The 24,446-nt window shown below is 41.3% G+C and overlaps 2 protein-coding genes across 2 annotated transcripts in view; one reads left to right on the top strand and one right to left on the bottom strand.

The window, feature by feature from the left end:
* Window positions 1-3,930: 3,930 nt before the first annotated feature.
* Window positions 3,931-14,756, top strand: rasl11b (RAS like family 11 member B). The gene is made up of 4 exons (XM_008117625.3): window positions 3,931-4,198; window positions 7,921-7,977; window positions 11,754-11,830; window positions 13,188-14,756. Exons 1-4 carry the CDS (start codon window positions 4,060-4,062, stop codon window positions 13,653-13,655), a joined length of 741 nt encoding a protein of 246 aa, XP_008115832.2. The 5' UTR covers window positions 3,931-4,059; the 3' UTR covers window positions 13,656-14,756.
* Window positions 14,655-24,446, bottom strand: part of scfd2 (sec1 family domain containing 2) — a 202,281-nt gene continuing 192,489 nt past the window's right edge. Inside the window, exon 9 of the mRNA XM_062981594.1 lies at window positions 14,655-19,387. Within this exon, the coding sequence (XP_062837664.1) occupies window positions 19,295-19,387 (93 nt within the window). The 3' untranslated portion in view covers window positions 14,655-19,294. The remainder of the gene's footprint in view (window positions 19,388-24,446) is intronic.

The following is a 24,446-nucleotide window of genomic DNA, read 5'->3' as shown; positions in this document are numbered from 1 at the left end:
GGCTAACAGTGGGAGCTCACCCTGCTCCCATATTCAAACCGCCAACCTTTCAGTCAACAAGTTCAGCAGCTCAGTGGTTCAACCCGCTATGCCACCGGTGCCTCCAATGGCTACAGTAGGACACTGTTATTATAGTGGGCCCTTAGTATCTGCTTGGGTTTGATTCCAGGACTCCATGGATATTGAAATCCATCGATACTCAAGTCTCATTACACCATTTACCAAAATCTGAATACAGTAGAGTCTCACTTATCCAACATAAACGGGCCAGCAGAACATTGGATAAGTGAATATGTTGGATAATAAGGAGAGATTAAGGAGAAGCCTATTAAACATCAAATTAGGTTATGATTTTACAAATTAAGCACCAAAACATCATGTTATACAACAAATTTGACAGAAAAAGTAGTTCAATATGCAGTAATGCTACATAGTAATTACTGTATTTATGAATTTAGCACCAAAATATCATGATATATTGAAAACATTGACTCCAAAAATGCATTGGATAATCCAAAACGTTGGATAAGCGGATGTTGGATAAGTGAGACTCTACTGTACTTTACAGAAAGTCTCCCAGAACCCATAGAATCTGAACAATGAAACAAACATTACACTATGTAACAAAATGTGAAAGATTTTGTGTTCCTGGTTCAAAAGCATTATTTTCTGTTTAATTGTGTGGTATTTACTTTGAAAGTTATACTCCAGAAATTTCGTTTTTGTGGCTGCCACAAAGTATGTTGAATTGGTTAAGACTCAATGAGATATTCATTGAAAAACTATAACAAAATGTGCTGCAAGATGTCATGCAAAAACAAAGTTTTTGCAGCTTAATAAACTTTTTCCATGTTTTTATGATAGAACCAATTAGGAAATGACATTTATAACTCAGGAACAAAAATTATGTTACATAGTGTTATATACAATGATGTAGTAAAAGGCTATATTTTATATAAAATAACAAAATCAAGGTTTCATTTTTGGATTTTGTAAAAATATTTTCGAGACCTGGTTGGTTGAATCTGTGGATACCACTTTAATTGCCCTGGATCAATATTATAGAATCCTGGGAGTTGTAGTTTCACATGGTCTTTAGTCTTCTCTGCTAAAAAGAAGACAGCTAGTGCCTCGCTTAAGGATAACTCCCTGAATGTTGGAAATTACAACCTTTTTCAAGCCTCTTCTAGTAATTTGTTAATCTACGATTCTGCTTACTTACTGTTTTGTATGTATTTTCTGGTATGCAGCTTCTTTTGCTCTATGTTTCCTGAGAAGTTGTGAGAGGGGCTGCAGACCACATGATTTGATCTGAGACGACTCCTTAGACTTTGGAGTGCTAAGAGCAAATGCTTGATGGTTGTAAGAAAGATGCCCTGTGTTGGCACACAGAGAAACTATCTCATATCTGAGACTGGACTGATAAGCTATGTACCTGTGTTATGCTGAACACATGAAGGTTGTGAGTAAACCAAATACGTTATTTTTACCAATGCCTACTTCATTTTTATCTCTTGAGTGCATGACATAAACAAGTTGTTTTATTGGAAAGAATAAATATTTTGGGCAACAGAAAAGAACACTTCTGAAACTGCTGTTTTTATGCACTGGCATATTCTCTGTTCCTAACAGATCAGAGAAAATAGGTTCAGTTTAACAACTGAAGACATTGCCATGCTGAACAGCTCCTGCTAAACATTGGTGATCTCCCATCCAAGGACTAACCAGGGCCAGACCCAGTTCAGCTTCCACAATCAGCCAGCATGCCCATAACCAAGGGGGTGCTTTAGGAGTTGAAAACACCCCAAAAATTTTAGGTAAAAAAACCAATCAAATTTACTCCTGAATTTTAACTGGTTAAACAAATCCCCATGCCAAGTCTGTCATGGTTTGCAAAGGCACTGTGCTGTGTGTGTGAACTAGAAAATGAAGTGCATGAAGCCAACTGGCTGAGCTTGCAAAGATCTGGTTATTGATTTGATACTGTTTCTGTTCTGCTGCTACAGAACCAGTTTGGACAAGTTTTTTTCCCAGTGCTGACTGAGTACTGCCGGTGAAGGGAACAGTGTACTCAGAGAGGCCTTCTATTTTAAGGCCTGTTTGCCGCAGAGGAAAGAGGGAGAAGAACCAGGACTGTATTCTTCTCTGATGCAGATTTGTGGACTGAGAAAGGACTGTTTATGATTGTGGACTTCTGTTAACGATCAGAGGGACTATTGTAAATACTATTTTTTATCTCTTGGAATTAGTAAAGTTCCTGTATTTTTGTTCTGCAAACCTGAGTGGCATGTTATTGTTCTGCAGGTGACTCTGGATCGTGGGCACATGTAAGAGCTTCCATTTATCGTCATCAATCCGCAATAAAGCCTATGAGAAGCAAAATTAAAATCCCTCCAGAACTGCAAGCACTATTTAAACCACGTTTTGATCATTCATACTATCATTACCTACCTTTCTACCGATTTACATTGCAATAGTAGCACTAGATGACATAGTGGAAACTTCCAAAATATGGTAGGCAAAGCCTAAGGTGCAGAATGGGCGGGTGGGTGGATTGCATATAGTAACCTATGGATGCGAGAGCTGGATCATAAGAAAGGCTGAGCAAGGGAAGATAGACACTTTCAAACTGTGGTGTTGGAGGAAAATTCTGAGAGTGCCTTGGACTGCAAGAAGATCCAACCAGTCCATCCTCCAGGAAATAATGTCCGGCTGCTCACTGGAGGGAAGGATATTAGAGATGGATGGGCGAGATGGATGGAAGTGACTGGCTCGACCTTTAAGGAACTGGGGGTGGCAACAGCCGACAGGGAGCTCTGGCGTGGACTGGTCTATGAGGTCACGAAAAATCGGACGTGACTGAGCGAATAAACAACAACAAAGCAGGTGAAAACTGAGGAAACTGGGGTCCCTTGCCAACCTGACTCCAATAGATTTCATAGGTGTTTTTGCTAATTCCTTGATTTGAAAAGTAGCCTAACCATTCTTGGTCTCTCTCTCAGTCGCATAGTCGTTTCCAACTCTTTGTGACCTCATGGACCAGTCCATGCCAGAGCTTCCTGTCGGCCGTCGCCGCCCCCAGTTCTTTCAAGGTCAAGCCAGTAACTTCAAGGATACCGTCCATCCATCTCGCCCTTGGTTGGCCTCTCTTCCTTTTTCCTTCCATTTTCCCCAGCATCATGATCTTTTCCAAGCTTGTGTTGTTGAAGGCTTTCATGGCCGGGATCACAGGGTTGTTGTATGTCTTTCGGGCTGTGTCGCCATGTTCCACAAGTATTCTCTCCTGACGTTTCGCCCACATCTATGGCAGGCATCCTCAGAGGTGTGAGGCCAAGCTTTCCTGTCTTCTTATGATGTGGCCAAAATACTTCAACTTTGCCTCTAATATCTTTCCCTCCAGTGAGCAGCCGGGCATTATTTCCTGGAGGATGGACTGGTTGGATCTTCTTGCGGTCCAAGACGCTCTCAGGATTTTCCTCCAGCACCAGAGTTCAAAAGTGTCTTATCTTCCTTCGCTCAGCCTTCCTTATGGTCCAGCTCTCATATCCATAGATTACTAAGGGAAATACCACTGCTTTGACTATGCGGACCTTTGTTGCCAGTGTGATGTCTCTGCTCTTCACTATTTTATCAAGGTTGGCCATTGCTCTCCTCCCAAGAAGTAAACGTCTTCTGATTTCCTGGTTACCGTTCTTGATAACCATTGGCAATGTCCCATCCAGGGCTAGACACAGCTCAGCTCCCCAATCAGCCAGGACCTGATTCCATTTGAGGCAGAGGAGTCAACCCCATGGGCTGCAGTGGGAGGGACGCTTCTCTAAGTCAGTCAACAAGGGCGGGCGGCTAGAGACAGGCGGGGGAATGGCAGGCGAGTTCCTATTGGAGGGAGGGCGGGCCCAAGCCTTTCCCAGGAAGCAGGAGGAGGCGGAGCCGGCGGGAGCGGGGAGAAAAGAGCCGGCGGCGCTCCGCGGCGGCAGGGAAGTCTCTGGCGACGCTGCTCTGGCTCCTGTTCATTTCTCTCCGTCCCGATCCACCTTGGGCTTTGCAGCAGCAGCTGCGATGCGCCTGATCCAGAACATGGGGACCATCTCGGAGTACCCACAGTCTGGCCACGCCACCAGCGGAGAGGGCTGCGGGGCTGGCCGGCCTCGGCTCATCAAGATCGCCGTGGTGGGAGCCAGTGGAGTGGGCAAGACCGGTAAGGAGCCTCCACACAGATCCTTGCGTATCTTATCTTCTTTCCCTTCTGGGTGCTCAGGGCTTCCATCCACATACACCTTTCCCGTGGAGTAGTAGTATTGTTGTTGTTGTGGTTACAAACGCCCGCCTTACTCATAGTTAGGGATGGAGACCCCGATGGCGTAGTGGACTAAAGCCTCGTGACTTGAAGGTTGGGTTGCTGACCTGAAAGCTGCCAGGTTCGAATCCCACCCTGGGAGAGCGCGGGTGAGCTCCCTCTATCAGCTCCAGCTCCATGAGGGGACATGAGAGAAGCCTCCCACCAGGATGGTAAAAACATCAAAACATCCGGGCGTCCCCTGGTTAACGTCCTTGCAGACGGCCAATTCTCTCGCTCCAGAAGCAACTCAAGTTGCTCCTGACACGGAAAAAAAATAGTTAAAGATGGGGCTGAGACAACAGGAAGGGAGAGAAATGTACAGTAGAATCTCACTTATCCAACATAAACGGGCTGGCAGAATGTTGGATAAGCGAATATGTTGGATAATAAGGAGGCATTAAGGAAAAGCCTATTAAATATCAAATTAGGTTATGATTTTACAAATGAAGCACCAAAACATCATGTTAGACAACAAATTTGGCAGAAAAAGTAGTTCAATACGCAGTAATGCTATGTAGTAATTACTGTATTTATGAATTTAGCACCAAAATATCACAATATATTGAAAACATTGACTACAAAAATGCGTTGGATAATCCAGAACGTTGGATAAGCAAGTGTTGGATAAGTGAGACTCTACTGTACCTTTGAGAAGGGAAATTCACCCCAGAAAGAGTGATCCTGGGGAAAGGGTGTCTCCACTGAGGCTTTCTCACCTATCCTTGTTTCCACAACAAGCCTAATAATAATAATAATAATAATAATAATAATAATACCACCAGCATTCTCTCCTGACGTTTCTCCCACAACTGTGGGTTGAGAGGTTGAGACCCCTCAACCTCTGAGGATGCCTGCCATAGTTGTGGGCAAAGCGTCAGGAGAGAATGCTTCTAGGACATGGCCATACAGCCTGGAAGATTCACAACAACCCAATATTTCAACATTCTCACAGGGACAGAAAGTGAGGGGAAATCTTCTGAACAGGGGCACAGGTAGCAAAAGAAATACCACAGGAGTGTTCACCCTTCCCTATGCAATCCAAAGCTATATCTCTATCTATATCTATGTGTCTGCCTCTATGTCTCTACATCTATATAGCTCTATCTACATCTATGTCTCTGCCTCTATGCCTCTGCTTCTATGTCTCTATAGCTCTGTCTACATCTATGTCTCTGCCTCTATGTCTCTATAGCTCTATCTACATCTCTATTTCTGCATCTCTATCTCTACATCTATATCTATTTGGCTGGAGTTAGGCTTACAAAATATACCTGTTCCAATTTACATACAAATTCAACATCGGAACAAACCTATAGGAGCCCCTGCTGGCACAGCAGACTGCTGCTGAACTTGTTGACCAAAAGGTCAGCGGTTCGAATCTGCAGAGTCAGCTAAGCTCCCACTGTTAGCCCCAGCTTCTGCCAACCTGGCATTTCGAAAGCATGCAAATGTGAGTAGATCAATAGATACTGCTCCGATGGGAAGGTAATGATGCTCCATGCAGTCATGCTGGCCACATGACCTTGGAGGGCTGTATGGCCATGTTCCAGAAGCATTATCTCCTGATGTTTTGCCCGTATCTATGGCAGGCATCTTCAGAGGTTGTGAGGTCTGTTGGAAACTGGCAAGTGGGGCTTATTTATCTATGGAATATTCAGGGTGTGAGAAAGAAATCTTGTTTGTTAGAAGCAAGTGTGAATGTTGCAATCGGCCACCTTGATTAGCATTGCAGCTTCAAAGCCTGTCTTCTTCCTGCCTTGGGGGAATCCTTTGTTAGGAGTTGTTAGCTAGCCTGATTGTTTCCTGTATGGAATTCCCCTGTTTTCAGAGTGTTTTTCTTTATTTACTGTCCTGATTTTAGACTTTTTAAAATACTGGTAGCCAGATTTTGTTCATTTTCATGGTTTCTTGGTTTCATGGTTCATTTTCATGGTTTCAGTTGAAATTGTCCCCCAGGTAGGAAACAGCCAGGCTTCGAAACTTCTAGGCTATTCAGTGCTAATCATTGGATAGATTAAATCCTCTTGACTTCTAGACCCAAGATTATGTGAGCTGTTCTTCTTGGGAACAGCATGTAATAGGAAAGGATGCCTTCTCCTAACTTAGCTTTCATGGCCAGAATCACAGGGTTTTTGTGTGTTTTCTGGGCTGTATGGCTATGTTCCAGAAGCATTCTCTCCTATCGTTTCAATCACAACTATGGCAAGCATCCTCAGAGGTTGTGAGTTGTTGGAAACTAGGCAAGTGGGGTTAAATGCCAGGATAGAATGCTTCTGGAACATGGCTATACAGCCCAGAAAGCACACAACAATCCTGTAATAAACTTTATTTATATACCGCTCTATCTCCTCAAGAGGACTCTGGGCGGTTTCCAACATGAACATAAAAAACATTCCGTTGTCCAAAAACACCATACAACAAAGTTAAACATAGTAAACATTATAAACAACATCATGAGACAGAACCAAACAATTCTATTACAGTAGAGTCTCACTTATCCAACATAAACGGGCCGGCAGAACGTTGGATAAGCGAATATGTTGGATAATAAGGAGGGATTAGGGAAAAGCCTATTAAACATCAAATTAGGTTATGATTTTACAAATTAAGCACCAAAACATCATGTTATACAACGAATTTGACAGAAAAAGTAGTTCAATACGCAGTAATGCTATGTAGTAATTACTGTATTTATGAATTTAGCACCAAAATATCACAATACAGTAGAGTCTCACTTATCCAACACTCGCTTATCCAACGTTCTGGATTATCCAACGCATTTTTGCAGTCAATGTTTTCAATATATCATGATATTTTGGTGCTAAATTCGTAAATACAGTAATTACTACATAGCATTACTGCGTACTGAACTACTTTTTCTGTCAAATGTGTTGTATAACATGATGTATTGGTGCTTAATTTGTAAAATCATAACCTAATTTGATGTTTAATAGGCTTTTCCTTAATGCCTCCTTATTATCCAACATATTCGCTTATCCAACCTTCTGCCGGCCCGTTTATGTTGGATAAGTGAGACTCTACTGTATATTGAAAACATTGACTACAAAAATGTGTTGGATAATCCTGAACGTTGGATAAGCGAGTGTTGGATAAGTGAGACTCTACTGTAATAACAGACATGAAATTACAAATTCTGGGGCCCCTTCTACACTGCCCTATATCCCAGGATCTGATCCCAGATTATCTTCTCATCCCAGATTATATGGCAGTGGAGACTCATATAATGCAGTTCAAATCAGAAAATCTGGGATGAGATCCTGGGATAGAGGGCAGTGTAGATCCAGCCTAGGATGTTGGTGTTGTGGGCAGGTGGATTGAAAATGGAGTTTCTTCCACCACTCCTTTGAAAAAAAAATAAAGTATTAAATTTCCACATTATATAAAATATCGCAGTACAAATCACAATCTAAAAATTTGCCGGTCCTTATTAATGAATTAACTATAAATGTTCAGATGTTATGCTTTTGGGGGTTAGATGGAAATTGTAGTTGTGGCCAGATAAGGTTCTCTCTCTCTCTCCCTTTTCTTCCCTGATCTGCATTCTTCTGTTTTCATTCCAGCCCTGGTGGTGAGATTTCTCACAAAGCGATTCATTGGGGACTATGAACGCAATGCAGGTAAGGAAGGACACCTGTTTTCTCTGCTTGGTTCGGTGTATATCAGTTGGATGTATTTTGACCTCTGGGAAGAAGCTTCAATGAAGCTTTGATGTTTCTCCCTCCCTGAAAAACCATTCTATAGAGCTCCGCTTAGCGAATTTGCTTTTGAAATACGGGAACCCCCCACTGTCTGTCTGGCTGCACATTCATCATGTCTTCTGAAGGACAAAGAGAATTCATGAACAGTCTTATTCTGTGCGAGTGTCATCTTCAAAGAAAAACACTTCTGCTGTTTAAAAAAATCAGGCAGATTGTGTTGTCAAAGGCTTTCATGGCTGGAATCACTGGGTTGCTGTGAGTTTTCCAGGTTGTATGGCTATGTTCCAGAAGCACTCTCTCCTGTGAAATGTCTAGGGTGGGAGAAAGATCTCTTGTCTGTTTGAGGCAAGTGATAATAATAATAATAATAATAATAATAATAATAATAATAATAATAATAATAATAATAATCGACTTTATTTTAATACCAATCTCCCTGAAGGGACTCGGTACAGCTTACATGGGGCCAAGCCCATACATAACAGACATAGTAAAGCACATCAAGTAAAACGAGTCGATAAAAACTTATCAATAACAAATCAATAAAACATAGATTGAATAAAAACATGAAAAGCGCATAAAAACCTGGGCCATAAAGTGCATATATTGAGGAATGAAGTCAAGAGATACCTGAGAATGTAATCACAGATAAGGAACTAAGAAGGAGATAAACATGGGAACTATTCCAATAATAATAATAATAAGTTTATTTATATCCCGCCTCCATCTCCCCCGAAGGGGACTTGGGGCTGCTTACAGCAAAATCAAAATACAAGCAATGATAAAATATAAAACATCAAAGGACAAAAACAAAAACCAATAATAAAATATACACAATAGGTGAAAAAACACAACACAGAATTAAAACATCAAATTAAAAACAATGAGGTTGCAATAGTGGATTAGCAAGGTGCACATTATGAGTGCTGAATGTTGCAGTTGGCCACCTTGATTAACACTGAATAGCTTCAAAGCCTGGCTGCTTCCTGCCTAAGGGATCCTTTGTTATCTGACCCTGATTGTTTCCTGACTGAAATCCCTCTGTTTTCTGAGTATTGTTCTTTATTTATAAATTTTATTCATTTTCATGATTTCTTCCTTTCTGTTGAAATTGTCCCCATGCTTGTGGATTTCAGTGGCTTCTCTGTGTAGTCTGACATGGTGATTCGTAGACAAGAAACAATCAGGGTAATAGCTGTACCATTCTGACAACCACCATGTCAGACTACACAGAGAAGCCACTGAAATCCACCAGCATGGGGACAATTTCAACAGAAAGGGGGAAACCATGAAAATGAACAAAAGTTGACTACCAATATTTAAAAAACTCTAAAATCAGGACAGTAAATAAAGAACAACACTCTGAAAACAGGGGAATCCAGACAGGAGATAATAAGGGCCAGCTAATACCTCCCAACAAAAGATTCCCCTGTCAAGAAAACAGCCAGACCTTGAAACTGAAAGGTTATTCAGTGCTAATCAAGGTGGCCAATTGCAACATTCACACCTGCCTCAAACAGACAAGAGTTCTGTCTCCCACCCTGGAAATTCCATAGATATATAAATCCCACTTGCCTGGTTTCCAACAGACCTCACAACCTTTGAGGATGCCTGCCATAGATGTGGGCGAAATGTCAGGAGAGAATGCTTCTGGAACATGGCCATACAGCCCGGAAAACTCACAGCAACCCATCAGCCAGATTGTTGTGCTGACTCCCTTTTATTCTTAAACCTTTCCCTTGTTCCGCATTCTGACAGATATACATCAGTAAAGGAAAGTAAATTCTAGGTTAAAGGCTGTGGCATTAAGCCCCAGTTTCGCATAGTTCCACCCCTATCTTTCTGGGTGATCAAAGTTGTTATGTTAATAAGTTTGATTTCCGTGCCAAAATAGTTTGTGTTCTCCAGAAAAACAAAACAGACAAGGAAGGAAGGTCCTTCCGTGGAAAGCACCTTTGAGTAGGTGGGGTAGGAAAGTTTTCCAAAAGCAGCTAATCCCCAAGATATGGGGGTTTCCAGAAGCTGTTTTTTTTAATCGTGTCAGAAGCGACTTGAGAACATACTGGTGTGAGAGAATTGGCTGTCTACAGAGACGTTGCCCAGGGGATGCCCAGATGTGTTCCCATCCTGCTGGGAGGCTTCTCTCATGACCCCGCAAGCTAGAGCTGACAGATGGGAACTCACCCCATCTCGCAGATTCGAACGGCCAACCTTCAGATCAGCAACCCAACCTTCAGGTCAGCAGTTCAGCCGGCACACGGCAGAACTTTTGTCTAAAGGCAAAAGCTGTGATTCTGCCTTAAGACAATACACAGCACCCAACCACCCAATGTTTTAGAATAAATCTGAAAAATGGATTTCTGCGAAATTAAGTTTTGATTTGGGTTGTGTTTCTGTGTGTGAGTGAGTTCTAACCCACATCTGATATATAACCATAGAACAAACATTTATGATGAAGGCTAGATCTACACTATATCCCAGGATCTAATTTCAATTGTCCCAGATTATCTGGCATATCTAGACTCATATAATCCAGTTCAAAGCAGATAATCTGGGGTCACATTCTGGGATACTGGGCAGTGTTGATCCAGCTGAAGTCTCAGTAGAACCCACTTCTTGTTTTAATTCAAGATACAGCCTCTTACCTGTTACATTTTTTCAGTGGTGTTGTCACTTGTTCTGTAGGCAAGGCTACAGACGTTGGTTCATGTGCTCTGAATCTGCTTGACCACACTGGAAGGGGAGAAAGTAGTCTATTTATAGCAAAGAGCATTTGTATTAAATATGAGTTGTTAATATTAATGGGAAGAGGGAAGACAATGAATCCAGAATCAGTTGTGCAAGCCTCCCAGCAGGATGGTAACACATCCAGGCGCCTCCTGGGCAACGTCCCTGTTGACAGCCAATTCTCTCACACCAGAAGTGACTTGTAGTATGTTCTCAAATTGCTACTGAAATGATTAAAAACCACTTTGATTTGAGGGGAATGTGTTTTATTGCTGTACAAAATCTTGCCCTGTTAAAAGAAAGTGTGGGCATGTTCTAGCAAAAGTGAAGCACTTTCAGTGGGACAAAATATAAGTACCAGCAAAGCTTTTCACCTATGGAATATGCTCCACTTTTTTGGGACGTGACCTGTAAAATGGACTGAGAATAAATTATCTTGTTCTTAGCATTAGTTGTGATTTTGCTTAGAAAGGTAAAATTTATAAGCCAGCCTGGATACTTCTGGAAGTATCAGCTAATGTATTTTTATTCAAATTATATGTATTCTATTTGTGCCTATTCGTTTTATATATTGATGCTTTGAAGCTTACCTCCACATATTAGTCATTTTGCTTGCCAGTCCTAACAATGCATGCAGGTTGCCAGTTCTGCCTATGCAGTACATAGGATTGTGCTGCCAGTCTATAATGGAAATATAATGTATTTAATGCATTCCCAGTTGATGGCAGTGTGTCTTCTACCTGAACAACATAGGCCAGGCATGGGCAAACTTTAGCCCTCCAGGTGTTTTGGACTTCAACTCCCACAATTCCTAACAGGAATTATGGGAGTTGAAGTCCAAAACATCTGGAGGGCTGAAGTTTGCCCACGCCTGACATAGGCCAATAAATTCCCAAAATTTAACTTTTTATTTATATTTTAGTCATGTCTGTGAACTCAGTTGTGATCAAATACATCTTTATTCCTAGGTAATTTATACAGCAGACAGATTGAAATTGATGGAGAGCTGTTTGCAATTCAAGTCCAGGACACTCCTGGAGTACAGGTGAGTTGACATTTTTGCCTACTTGTTGATGCCCAATTCAGAGGACACCTCAACGTTGATACCTTTTGAAAAAAACCAGTAGAGTCTCACTTATCCAACCTTCGCTCATCCAACGTTCTGTATTATCGAACGCAGTCTGTCTCCCACCCGGATCCACAGCTGCTTCTCTAGGTAGCAACGCGCAGTGGGCCAACATGCCCAACAACAACACAAGTGCAGCCATGCTCCCAAACAAGTGGCAGACTTATTTTAAAACATGATGTTTTAGTGCTTAATGTGTAAAATCATAACGTAATTTGACGTTTAATAGGCTTTTCATTAATCTCTCCATATTATCCAACATTTTCGCATATCCAATGTTCTGCCGGCCTGTTTATGTTGGATAAGCAAGACTCTACTGTAGTTATAATACTAGCTTTATTTTTGTATCCCACCTCCATCTCCACGAAGGGACTCAGGGCAGCTTACATGGCAAGCCTGAAGACATAGTTTAAAATGTTATACATTAAATACATTAGTTGATCTGTTCATTCAGAGCAGTTCTAGCTTTAGACATGGAGTTTTTCTGGCTGCACTGAAAAGGCTTTTGTTGCTGGTAACTTAGTGTTGTAAACAGTCCGTGCTTGACAAACGGTCTGTGTATAGCCCCTTGACAGTAAAAGAAAACAACCCACAATTTCAACTGAACTTTTGTCCACTCGAACATAACCATCTTGTTGAGGAAGGCTGCTGTTCTTAAATGGAACAGTTGCTAATGTGTTAAGAGCAGTTCGTTTTTACTGTGCTAGCAAAGTGCGCTGGAAATCTGGAAAGAAATTTTATTGCTGGAGCCTAATCAGCTTTAGTTTCATAAACACACACAAGAGAAACAAAAAACTCGCAGACCCAGCAGCTGGGCTCATTAAAATTGGTTAAGAGTTGATCTTATACTGTGGAAAGTTTGAATGTATAGACACGAGTAAGGTCAAATTTTGCCTTTTTGAACTGGGCAACTCTCCAACTTTAGTCTTTCCAGCTCATACCTTTGTTCTTTCCTCGCTCCACTCCCGCCTTGCTGTCTAGCCAGTTAATTTCCCATTCTGTGGCACGACAAAATCTTTCCTCTCCATATACAGTACGACGGGGGTCAATTTTCCACTTGAATATGTGGAAAACTTTGGAATAATTTTTCTTTCTTTCTTTGCAACTAGACAAATCAGTTTTATGAAGGAAGAAGAACTAAATATTTGTAGAGCATGCAATATTAATGTTATCTCATACACTGGCATCCCGTAGAGGCTGTAACCTGAAACGTGGTTGCTTTCAGTTCTTCCTTTGCAAGCAGATAATATTCCCATTGTCTTGCTCTTGTTTTCAGATCCACGGACACAACCTGGAATGCAATGAGCAGCTGAACAGATGCATTCGCTGGGCAGATGCCATTGTGATAGTGTTTTCGATCACAGACTATAAGAGTTATGAACTGCTCGGTCACTTCCACCAGCACATACGCCACTTGCACCCCGGAAACAAAGTGCCTGTTGTGGTGGTAGCCAACAAAGCAGACCTCCTCCATATTAAACAGGTGGAACCCCAACACGGACTTCAGATGGCTAGCATGCTGGGTTGTACTTTCTATGAGGTGTCTGTCAGCGAGAACTATAAGGAAGTCTTCAATGCCTTTCACAGCCTGTGCAAAGATGTCTGCAAGCAACAAACCATCAGCACACCAGAGAAGAGAAGAAGCTCCCTCATCCCAAGACCAAAATCGCCCAACATGCAGGATCTCAAGAGGAGGTTTAAGCAAGCCTTGTCTGCCAAAGTGAGGACTGTTACGTCAGTGTGACAGCTCAAACTACATGGGAGGGTTTTTTCTTTCTTTCCCCAGTTCATTATCATAGAGTTTCAACTTTGGAACATGAATTGCTGGTATTACAGCTTCCGAAGAGGAACGAGAGACAGTCAAGAGAGTTCAGATGTTGTTTAAACAGGTGTGGACATTGTGTATTGGAAGAGCAACACTGACGTTTGAACAAGGTCTTGAAGAAGTGGTCAAGACCTTAAAAGTGGAACACTGATTGGACAAAACTGACAATACTTTCATCTTTTGTAGTGGAGCTTGCATCATGTTGATATCGGCTCTATTCTGTCACTTCAATGAGAGTGGAGGACAGGGCAGAGATACTTAGAATGGGACCTTTCTAATGGGGAACCACCTGTGTTTACATCCGTTACAAATACCTTTTGCATTGAATTTAAGGCTCTCTTGAGCCTTAAATTATGTGGTTTAGGGGCATATTTCTCACTGATTCAGCAAAACAAGACCCATCAGTGTAAAAGCTACTGGACATTAGCAAGTGATTGTACTTTTGAGACATTTTGTACCAAAAAAAGGTGGTTTGGTGTACATTTTTACAGATAAAGTTTACTCTTAAAGTCTGAAATAGTGTCATGATCAAGCTTCAAAGACTGGCCATCTGATGCTGTGTTGACTTTACTTTCAGGGTGATCTTTGAATTTGTCTTGGATTGGATTGATCACAATTATTGTGAAATACTACTTCAGTGCTCTGGTCATGAACATAACTTCCTTTCCTTTCAGTCTAGTATGATTTCTCTCTCTTTTTCTTTCACTATTGTCTATGAAACTGGTATTTTCTTGGTTGAGCCATATCTTCAGCTAGTGCATGAAGAACATCCCACTGATGCATACGTCTGTCATTTGCAGTTATGGTGGTTGTACAAAAACGGAATCATTGGGCTTGTCACACAGCCGGCAGGATTTGGCCTGACCCAATTCCCCCAGTGCACTTTTTTTTTTAAAAAAAAAATAACACACAAACATGTTCTTTCTTTAAGCTGTAATTTATTTTTTTTACTGATAGCAACTTACATAGAACACAACTTCAAAAATTTGTTTCATAATTAAACAATGTTTTCTCATATGATTGCTGTGTTTTCATCTGCAGTTGCTCCAAAGTCAAAACAATCAGATGGCGATAGCAAAGCCCATGCTGCTGAAAGGCATGAAAAAGTCACAGGAGAATTTAGAGACGTTGGTTAGATCACTGACCATACATGTGAATGTGGTATCACTAACGGTAAAGGTTTCCCCTTGACATTAAGTCTAGTCATGTCCATCTCTGGGGATGGTGCTCATCTCCATTACTAAGCCGAAGAGCTGGTGATGTCTGTAGACGTCTCCAAGATTGTGACCGGCACGACTGCGTAGAACACAGTTACCTTCCCGCAGAAGCGATGCCTATTGATTGACTCACACTTGCATGTTTTTAAACTGCTAGGTTGGCAGAAGCTGGGGCTAACAGTGGGACCTCATCCCCGCTCCCCGGATTCAAACTGCTGACCTTTTGGTCAGCAACTTTAGCAGCTCAGCGGTTTAACCTGCTGTACCACCAGGGAGGTTCAATTAGTTCTTGCCTCTTCCAGGATACAACAGCTGTAGGAATGCTTGTGCAAAACCACTTCTCATTTGCCCCCTCTCTCCATTTGCCTCCTGTGAAATCATATAACTTTGGAGATCCAGTATTACAAAGTGTAGCTTTCTTTGCTCTGTTCCAAAAACGTGGTACTTTTTGGAGATATTTGAGCAATGGTGGGCAAAGTGAGGCCCTCCAGGTGTTGCCACATATTTTCCAGAATAACCGATTATGATGAACGCAGACCAACATCGGTAGGACACACTTTGCTCATCTTTATACTACACCAGTGATTCTCAACCTGTTGGTCTTCAGGTGTTTTGGCCTACAACTCCCAGAAATTTCAGCCAGTTTACCAGCTGTTAGGATTTCTGGGAGTTGAAAGCCAAAACATCTGGGGACCCACTGTACTACACCATCATTGAGTTGCTCTTGGTAACATTAGTAACAACAGAGTGATATCTCCCATCTTAAGCAGAGGGCTCTTTTTGCTATACCACACTGAGATGCCACAATTAAGACACAAATCTGCCTTTTGGGGATTATTAATGTAAGGCAGTGCTTCTCAACCTGTGGGTCCCCAGGTATTTTGGCCTACAACTCCCAGAAATCGCAGCCAGAAAAAGGTGACTTTTTGGTCACCTGTTAGGATTTCTGGGAGTTGAAGGCCAAAGCATCTGGGACCCATAGGTTGAGAACCACTGATGTAAGGTAATAGATCCTTTGGAAGTTTTGCATGAGTTGCGCATGGTGCAGTATCCTGTGGACATGCAATATACTATGGTTTTGTGAATCGGCACTCTTCTATTTTGTCACTTCAAGTTAAGTGTCAGACTAAGCACTGTAAAGGAATACTCCTTCAAGGAGGATGGAGTTAATCCATCCACACAGTTCTGCTTCAAAACTTCCATAGCAGAGTGATGCCAACTATGAACACATTGCACCCTTACAGAAGATCGGTTCATCTAAGGAAACCCACCACCGTTTGACAAGAAGACATCAGTGACAGGCATGGTTTCTGTGCTATGCATGATTTCTTGCTTGAAAAAACATACTCAAAATAGACTCGATTAACACAATGTGGAAGAAATGGAATGGTAACCATGGAAACTGCTACCTTTTGCTTTTCCTCCCTAAGCAGATTAGATAAATAGCTTTGGCTCATTTGTCATCCATCTATCATACGTGGCACACTGACAGCACATCCAATGAATATCGCTATGGGTAAACACACAAAGGTGCCTCTCTTTCTCTGAGTAATGTTTCCAAAGTACGCCTTTGTTCTTTTCTGTGTCACATTACAGTCAAATTTAGATGGCCACACAATGAAAAGCCTTTCTAAAAAGGACAACCTGCATCTGTTAATGGCCTTGGTAACATTTTGTCAAAAACAAAAGGCTGCTGGAATGGGTTAGACCAGTGGTTCTCAACATGTGGGTCCCCAGGGGTTTTGGCCTACAACTCCCAGAAATCCCAGCCAATTTGCCAGATATTAGGATTTCTAGGAGTTGAAGGTCAAAACATCTGGGGACCCACTGGTTGAGAACCACTGGGTTAGGCTAATAAAGGCAAGTATCTAGCTATATCCCTCAACTTCGAACTTCAACAAAAATATTGCTACTTGCTTAAAGTAAAATCAAATGTACAATAATAAAGTACACAATATCCCAGCTTGTTAGTTTTGAAAACACGACATATGCCAACCTAGCTGTTCACCGCTGTCATTCAGAAACTAAACTCCAAGAAAATGATTAGCCATAGCCTTGGCATTATATCTTTCTACAATCTGCTCCTTATATAAATGGAAAGAAAGAAAATGCAAAGTAAAGACACATTCATATTCCATTGAGTAAACCCCCAGGCAGCCTGGCAATACTCCCATTTGTGGCTGGAATATCCTCAGAGGACTCAAAGATGGTTCACCTTTGGTGGCAAGAGATGGGGCAGAATAATTAACATATTGTTCTGTATTTTGGGATGAGTAAAGCTCTAAGGCCATAATATTCAATGGACTAGGAAAGGGAGGCTTCATTTAGACAGAAAATCAGGGCATCAGGAATGCTAGACAGAACCCTTTTTGTCTGACCTGCGTTTTCTAAGTAGGAAGTATTTGTTTTGAAATGCTAAGGACCAGGAGTAGTTTCATCACTCAATTTTAAAAGATAAATGTTTTCCCCTGACATTAAGTCTAGTTGTGTCTGACTCTGGGGGTTCGTGCTCTTCTCTATTTATAAGCCCAAGAGTCGGTGTTGTCCATAGACACCTCCAAGATCATGTGGCCAGCATGACTACATGGAGCACTGTTACCTTCCTGCCGGAGCAGGACCTATGGATCTACACACATTTGCATGTTTTCAAATTGCTAGGTTGGCAGAAGCTAGGGCTAACAGCGGGAGCTCACCCCAACCCCCAGGTTTGAAGCGCCGACGTTTTGGTCAGCAAGTTCAGCAGCTCAGCCGTTTAATCCACTGCGCCACTGGGGACTCAATGTTACTGAACAGATAAACTAGGGGTCCAGTGACCAGCCCCTGGGAGGGTTTATTTCTGAAACTTCTAAAGCAATGGCTCTCAACCTGTGGGTCCCCAGGTGTTTTGGCCTACAACTCCCAGAAATCCCAGCTAGTTTACCAACTGTTAGGATTTCTGGGAGTTGAAGACGAAAACATCTGGGGACCCACAGGTTGAGAACCACAGTTCTAAAGGAATCACACACCTTCATTTTGATACTTGCCTATCCAATCCCCATGAAATCAACCATACTGGGATAATATTGTAATGCCTAGTTATCAACCAAAAGCCACACTTTCATCTTCTGAGGCCTCTTCTACACTGCTGTATAATCTAGATTATCAAAGCAGATAATTCACATATCTGCTTTGAATAGGATTATGGATTGTATATGGCAAAGTGGAGTCTATGACATGAGAGTGTGGAGAAGAGCAAACCACACACCACCTTTTACAATGGAGTCTGAGCCCTGCCACATGCACAATGGAGAACCTTCTTATTGCAACACCAGAGGAACTCCTAGTGGCCAGCTATTGGTCAAAGGACATTTAGTATAATGCCATGTTGTTCTTGTTGTGTTTTTTTAACTTTGTATTTTCAAATACATTACAACTTGTATCCTCGGTTTGCTTCTGACATGATAAATAAAATATGGTAATACAGATGGGGCCTGAGTAGATGGGGTAGCACTTACAGAGCACCAGCTGGGAGAGTGACTTTGCATTGGATTAATAGGAGATAGAGAATTGTTAGAAAACAATTGTCAGCCCCTTTCATTTTATGCCTACCACTAGAAAATCTACCCAATATTTGAAGCAACATATCCCAAATAATAAGATTATGAAGAAGACGTTAAGATATATGTTTCATCAAGGACATATGCATTTAATAATATATTTGGTGCTTCGGTAGACTTGGTATTTTTTTTCTGAAGACCTGCTCAACCCAACTGAGGCCCCTTCTACACTGTCATATAATACAGATTATCAAAGCAGACAATCCACATTATCTGCTTTGAACTGGATTATCTGAGTCTACACTGCCATATAATCCAGTTTAAAGCAGATAATCTGGGTTTTATATTGCAGCGTAGAAGGGGCCTAAAAAGCACATACTACAAAAAAACTGGAGAAAAGCTCACTTAAAAATACAAGTTGCTGTAGTTTTCTATAATTGTTCTGCAACACTCCTATGAAAGTTTCCCACCTACATAGCAGCCAGAAAGAGTAACTTATATCAGTCAGCAGAAGAGAAAGGATTTCAGCTCAATGCAGCATTATTGTATAAAGAGGACCTCAATGTTAATTTGACGCCACTAAAGAAATGAACGGATTTCCAAGTACTCTCCTTGTGTAGCTACTTTGCAGACAGCTATCAAAGCAATTTCCGTAATGTCAAAATCAAGGTCGTGGGTAATTTGTGGGGATTTCATTTTTGTAAGAATATCTAAAGGGACAGAAGGGAACAAGTTTGATGTGTTCTGCAAGAGTGTGACATTGGAGTGGAGAGATGATCATCTTCTGTGACAGGTCCTCTGCTTGTCAGATCCCAATGTCTGGTTGGAGACGGTCTGTGGCAAACAGCAACTCCAGAATGTTAAGCGGCGTCAGGAGAGTTGTGGAGAGCACAATTACCTGGGTGAGAAAAAAAAGAAAAGTACCTACACACGCTGTTAAAAAAACTAATCCCCTTCATCTGCCCCCAACAGAGACTGCAAAGTGTCAGGCACACTTAATGACAAAGGAGGTATGTTTTGTGGGCAAGGAGAGCTTAGCTACAGCTGTTATGGGCTCAGCACATAATTACAGGTAAGCCTGCTACCATTGCAAGTGTTGTAATCATCAGTATTATACCCCATTTCTAGCCTGAATCATTCATCTCCACAATACATAGGTTGTGACTTTTGTGTGGGTTTTAGTTATTTGTCATTAAATAATTGATAAATTGCCATTAATGGACTGCAAATGGGTTTTCCAAGTGAGTCAGGATTTTTGCCCTTTTTTGATTACGGAGAATTGAGTGTGTGTATTTGAAAAACAGAATCCACTTTCCATCTGCTCAGTAGAACACAAATTCAATATTTTCTATGGCATTGAGATCATTGGCAGGACTGCAGTGCATTGCGATAAATACATAAACAGGGAAATCTAGGATTAGGTTGAAGAAAGGATTACCTTCCAAATATTATTGGTCTTTAATCAATATCAGTCTCAGTCAGTTTGGGAACTATGAGCGATAGTAGCAACCATAGTCCATTAAAACCCACAAGGTCATGGGTTCCTCACTGTTCTTCTAAGCCAAGGGTGGTTGAAGTGTGCCTTCCTAAGTCCATTTTTGTGGTCATCAGGGGCCAAGAAACAGTTTTCAATTTTTTTCCAAATTTTATATTTGTTCCAACACAATTTGGGAATTGCTGGATTAAACAATTGCCTTTGGATATTGAGAACACCTTGATAAAGTTGATGTTTTTGAAATACTTAAGTAAAACTTACGTTAAGATCTTCTGTACACATAGTTTAAAATAATTTCAACCTTCTGAATTGTTTTAAATTATTAGTGTTATATTGTTTCAAGTGTGTGATTTCCACCTACGTAACCATGAAGCCAACAGGAAATTGAAAGTTACCTGGGAAGGCCAAGAGCTTGGACACTGTTTCCATCCTAAATATCTCGGTGTCACCTTAGATCGAACACTAACATTTAGGAAACACTGTATGAATACCAAGCACAAAGTAACTGCACATAATAACGTCCTGAGAAAACTTACTGGAAGTGCATGGGGTGCAGACCCAAAATTAATAAGAATGTCAGCCCTGGCCTTGTGTTACTCAACTGCTGAGTATGGCTATCCTGTTTGGCACAAGTCTGTCGATGCGAAGCCGGTAAACATAGCACTGAATGAAACATGCAGAATAATCCCAAGTTGTGTCAAACCTACACCTGGTGATAAATTCTACAAGCTACCTGGCATTGCCCCCCCCCCCCCTTATGTGCAATAGGACGTTGTTGCTGACTGTGAGAGAAATAAGGTTGAACACTGTGAAAGCCATCCACTGCATGGCTATCAGATTCCTCCCAGTAGACTCAAATCAAGGAAATATTTCATGAGGACCACCAATCCTCTTGACAGGGCATCCCTCTGGGCAGCTAAACCAGGCAATTCCAAATAGATGCCTCCCCCCCCCCACAAGGGTCTGCCTCCAGCACCAAACCAAGAATGGGCAACTTGGAAGTCCCTGAACAGACTCAGAAGCAGAATAGGCAGAACAAAAGACAACCTGGCGAAATGGCTCTACCTAGAGGAATCTCCCACCTTGTGCGACTGTGGAGCAGAACAAATAAGTCTGCATATGTATGCTTGTCCACAATGCCCTGTCTCATGTACAGAGGAAGAATTGTTTAAAGTTACAGAGAATGCAGTCACTGTTGCCCATTTTTGGTTTAAAATTATTTGACCACTTATGTTCCCTCAATTTTTATCAGTTTTATACTTATTTATGTGATGCTTTTTGAAACAAAATAAAAAATGAATTGTTTCAACACAATTTTATCTTGTCTATGCCCTGCCTTGAGAACTTCTCAAACCAACAAATCAAAGTTCTTCTCATAGCTAGAAGGAAAAGCCATTTTAATGTTTTCTGTCTTCACAGCAACGGAAGAAATAGCATGGTAATGTGCAAAAACTAAATGGTTACTGATGATAAAGTGTGTTGTTCAGCTTCAGGTTGAAATTTGTCTCTGCTCTCTATTTAGCCAACATTTTAGCTTCTGATTTGAAATCTTAATATCCAGACACATTTACAAAGTAGGTTTCAGTGGTGTTTTATTGAGTTGTTAAGTCTCACTGTGTTGATCCATGCCTAAGAAGGGAGTTTTGAAATGAACAGAAGCTCTCTGAAACTTTAGGTGCTCTTACTGCCTATTACAGGGAAAACCAGCTGATTATTAATCCATCTAAAACACAGACATGTGCTTTCCATCTTAAGAACAGACAAGCATCCCGAGCTCTGAGGATGACCTGGGAAGGAGTCACACTGGAGAACTGCAGCACACTGAAATACCTGGGAGTTACTCTGGACCATGCTCTGACTTATAAGAAGCATTGCTTGACTATTAAGCAAAAAGTGTGCACTAGAAATAATATCACACGAAAGCTGACCAGCACAACTTGGGGATCACAACCAGACACAGTGAAGATATCTGCCCTTGCGCTTTGCTACTCTGCTGTTGAGTACGCATGCCCAGTGTGGTACCCATCTCACCATGTTAAAATAGTGGATGTGGTTCTTAATGAGATATGCTGCATTGTCACAGGATGTCTATGCTGAACACCACTGGAGAAATTATACTGTTTAACCAGTATTGCACCACCTGACATCCGCCGATAAGAAGCAGCAGCCAATAATAAAAGAACCAAGGTAGTGACATCCCCTGTTCGGATATCAGCCAACACGCCAACACCTTAAATGAAGAAATACTTTTCGAAGATCTACAAAGATAATCGCAGGAACACCCTATCAAGAAAGAGAACAAAAGTGGCAGGCTAAAACCCGGAACCTCAAGCCATGGCTGATACTCCCTCCTGGGCACACAGAAGACTGGGCGACATGGATGGCACTGAACAGACTGCGCTCTGGCACCATGAGATGCAGAGCCAACCTTAAAAAATGGGGATACAAAGTGGAGTCCACAACATGCGAGTGTGGAGAAGGGCAAACCACAGACCACCTACTACAATGCACTCTGAGCCCTGCTACATGCACAATGGAGGACCTTCTTACAGCAACACTAGAGGCACTCCAAGCGGCCAAAGGACATTTAGTATAATGCCAAGTTACTAACTTTTGTTTGTGTTTTTAAATACATAACAACTGTACCCTCGGTTCACTTCTGACACGATAAATAAATAAACTGCGTTGATTTGCTCTAACTTCCAGGTAAGTGTGTATATTTTTCTAGTTATTCATTCTAGTTTCAGCTAGTTAGTTTATAATCATTGCCATATTTTTTAAGGATAGCCTTGTGTTTATCTCACATATTTCTAGGCACTCAAGAATGTCCAAAATAATGTCTGTTTATATAATTTGCATCACCTCTTTATTTGATAATGTCACATGAAGTGAACCATATATTTTTCACATCTCCACTTCATTGTCATTTGTTTGTATACCAAGTAAGCCTTGTGAGGAACCAGCATCTGGTGACAGACCCATCAACTGTTGCTGAAAACACTTTAGGTGTTTAAAGATCTAATCCAATTCCTATTTAAAAGGAACATCAGTATTAAGTGTGATCTCTGAGGAATTGCTTGGATGGATAGGTAGGTTAATACTGTGTTTTCACCTTGCCTAATATTTAAAAGTGACAGATAGGAATTTTTGGATAAACACCTTCTTAGAATGGCAGGCTCTTGGAAAACATAATCTTCAACAGGTGGTCAATATTCAAAGACCGTGAAGAAATCCAGGTCCAAGAAACTGTTTTGCTCCTCCTACCCCTGGCCTGCGTGTGTATGTGTCACCTTCCTTCCTCTTTGCTTCTAAATGCCATAGCTTTATAGAGTGGGTAAGTGCTAGTAAAATCCACTGAAAACATTCTGAATTCTTTGTCTCAAAGGACGCCCAGTTCCTGTTGGGGTCAAGCCCAAGCAAAGCATCGCCAGATCCTGTGTCACTACTTGTCAAACTTCAATTCTTGTAAGATAGTAAACCTAAAGCCTGGCCACATAGTTTTCACTCTCCTCACTCATTAAACCTCTGCTTATCTTTCAAGTCATAGTAATACGTTTGGAGTCTGGATTAACTTGTCCATCAGTGGACTGCAAATTCAAGGCCGGCCTGAGACCACAAGGAATCTGATTCACTAGGCTAAGAAGATAATTGAGAAGCTAAATGCAAAACGACATGTTATCAGATGAAAATGTGTCGTGAGAGAAGGTATTTAAGGCTCAGGAATGATTAAATGAGCTCTTAACTAAAGAATGCCATTAACACACAGAAGGCATACTCTCCAGCCCCATAGGGGCTCTGCATTTCTTGGCCACCACCTCCCACTCCAAAGTTTTCACTAATCAAACATGTGGTCTGTACGATTTATGACAAAAACGTTTACATTCCATTTGGAGAGCACAAATATGTTATTTATGTACTGAGGATTGGAGAAAGTTAAAAAATCTGTCTAGAGTGATAAAGCCTTGAAGAAAATCATTGTGAGTGCTTTCTCGAAGTAAGCATACAAAGATAAATTAGTCTGCTACTGATGGTACTGTTTTTGTGAAAAAAGGTTAGGAACCCCTTTATGTTTTCTATATTTATCAAAAGGTTTAAAGATCGATCCACTGGCTGCAACCATGAATACATTTTAAAGGTTTTGGTCCTTCCCATAATCATTCTTACTGTGTGTCCAAAATATTAACACTCATTCAGGTTACTGCTTCATAAATGTTGATGTTCAAGATTTCAGATATTCAAAAGTAGTGGTAAAATCAGGTAATGAAAATACAGTGGTCCCCAGATGTTGTTGAAATACAGCTCTCAAAAGCTCTAGCCAACATGCGACCACATCACACTAGAGTTTGGACCCACTTTAAATCTACTTTAGCGAGGAGCCTTTAAACGGCTCAGCTAGATAGGTCCTGGGCCTTACCAAACTACAAAACCCAGAATTCTGCAGGTGGCAGAAACCAGATTTAAA

This window comes from Anolis carolinensis, chromosome 5 (assembly GCF_035594765.1).
Source record: "Anolis carolinensis isolate JA03-04 chromosome 5, rAnoCar3.1.pri, whole genome shotgun sequence".
NCBI classification, from domain to species: Eukaryota; Metazoa; Chordata; class Lepidosauria; order Squamata; family Dactyloidae; genus Anolis; species Anolis carolinensis.
Note: the sequence above shows the minus strand (reverse complement) of the source record. Positions and strands in the feature narration are given on the sequence as shown.

Bases quoted from the DNA above. Each gene is read 5' to 3' on its own strand.
- rasl11b (XM_008117625.3), top strand. From the start codon at position 4,060: ATGCGCCTGATCCAGAACATGGGGACCATCTCGGAGTACCCACAGTCT. The intron at 4,199-7,920 runs GTAAGGAGCCTC...TTTTCATTCCAG, and splicing joins CAGTGGAGTGGGCAAGACCG to CCCTGGTGGTGAGATTTCTC. The intron at 11,831-13,187 runs GTGAGTTGACAT...TCTTGTTTTCAG, and splicing joins AGGACACTCCTGGAGTACAG to ATCCACGGACACAACCTGGA.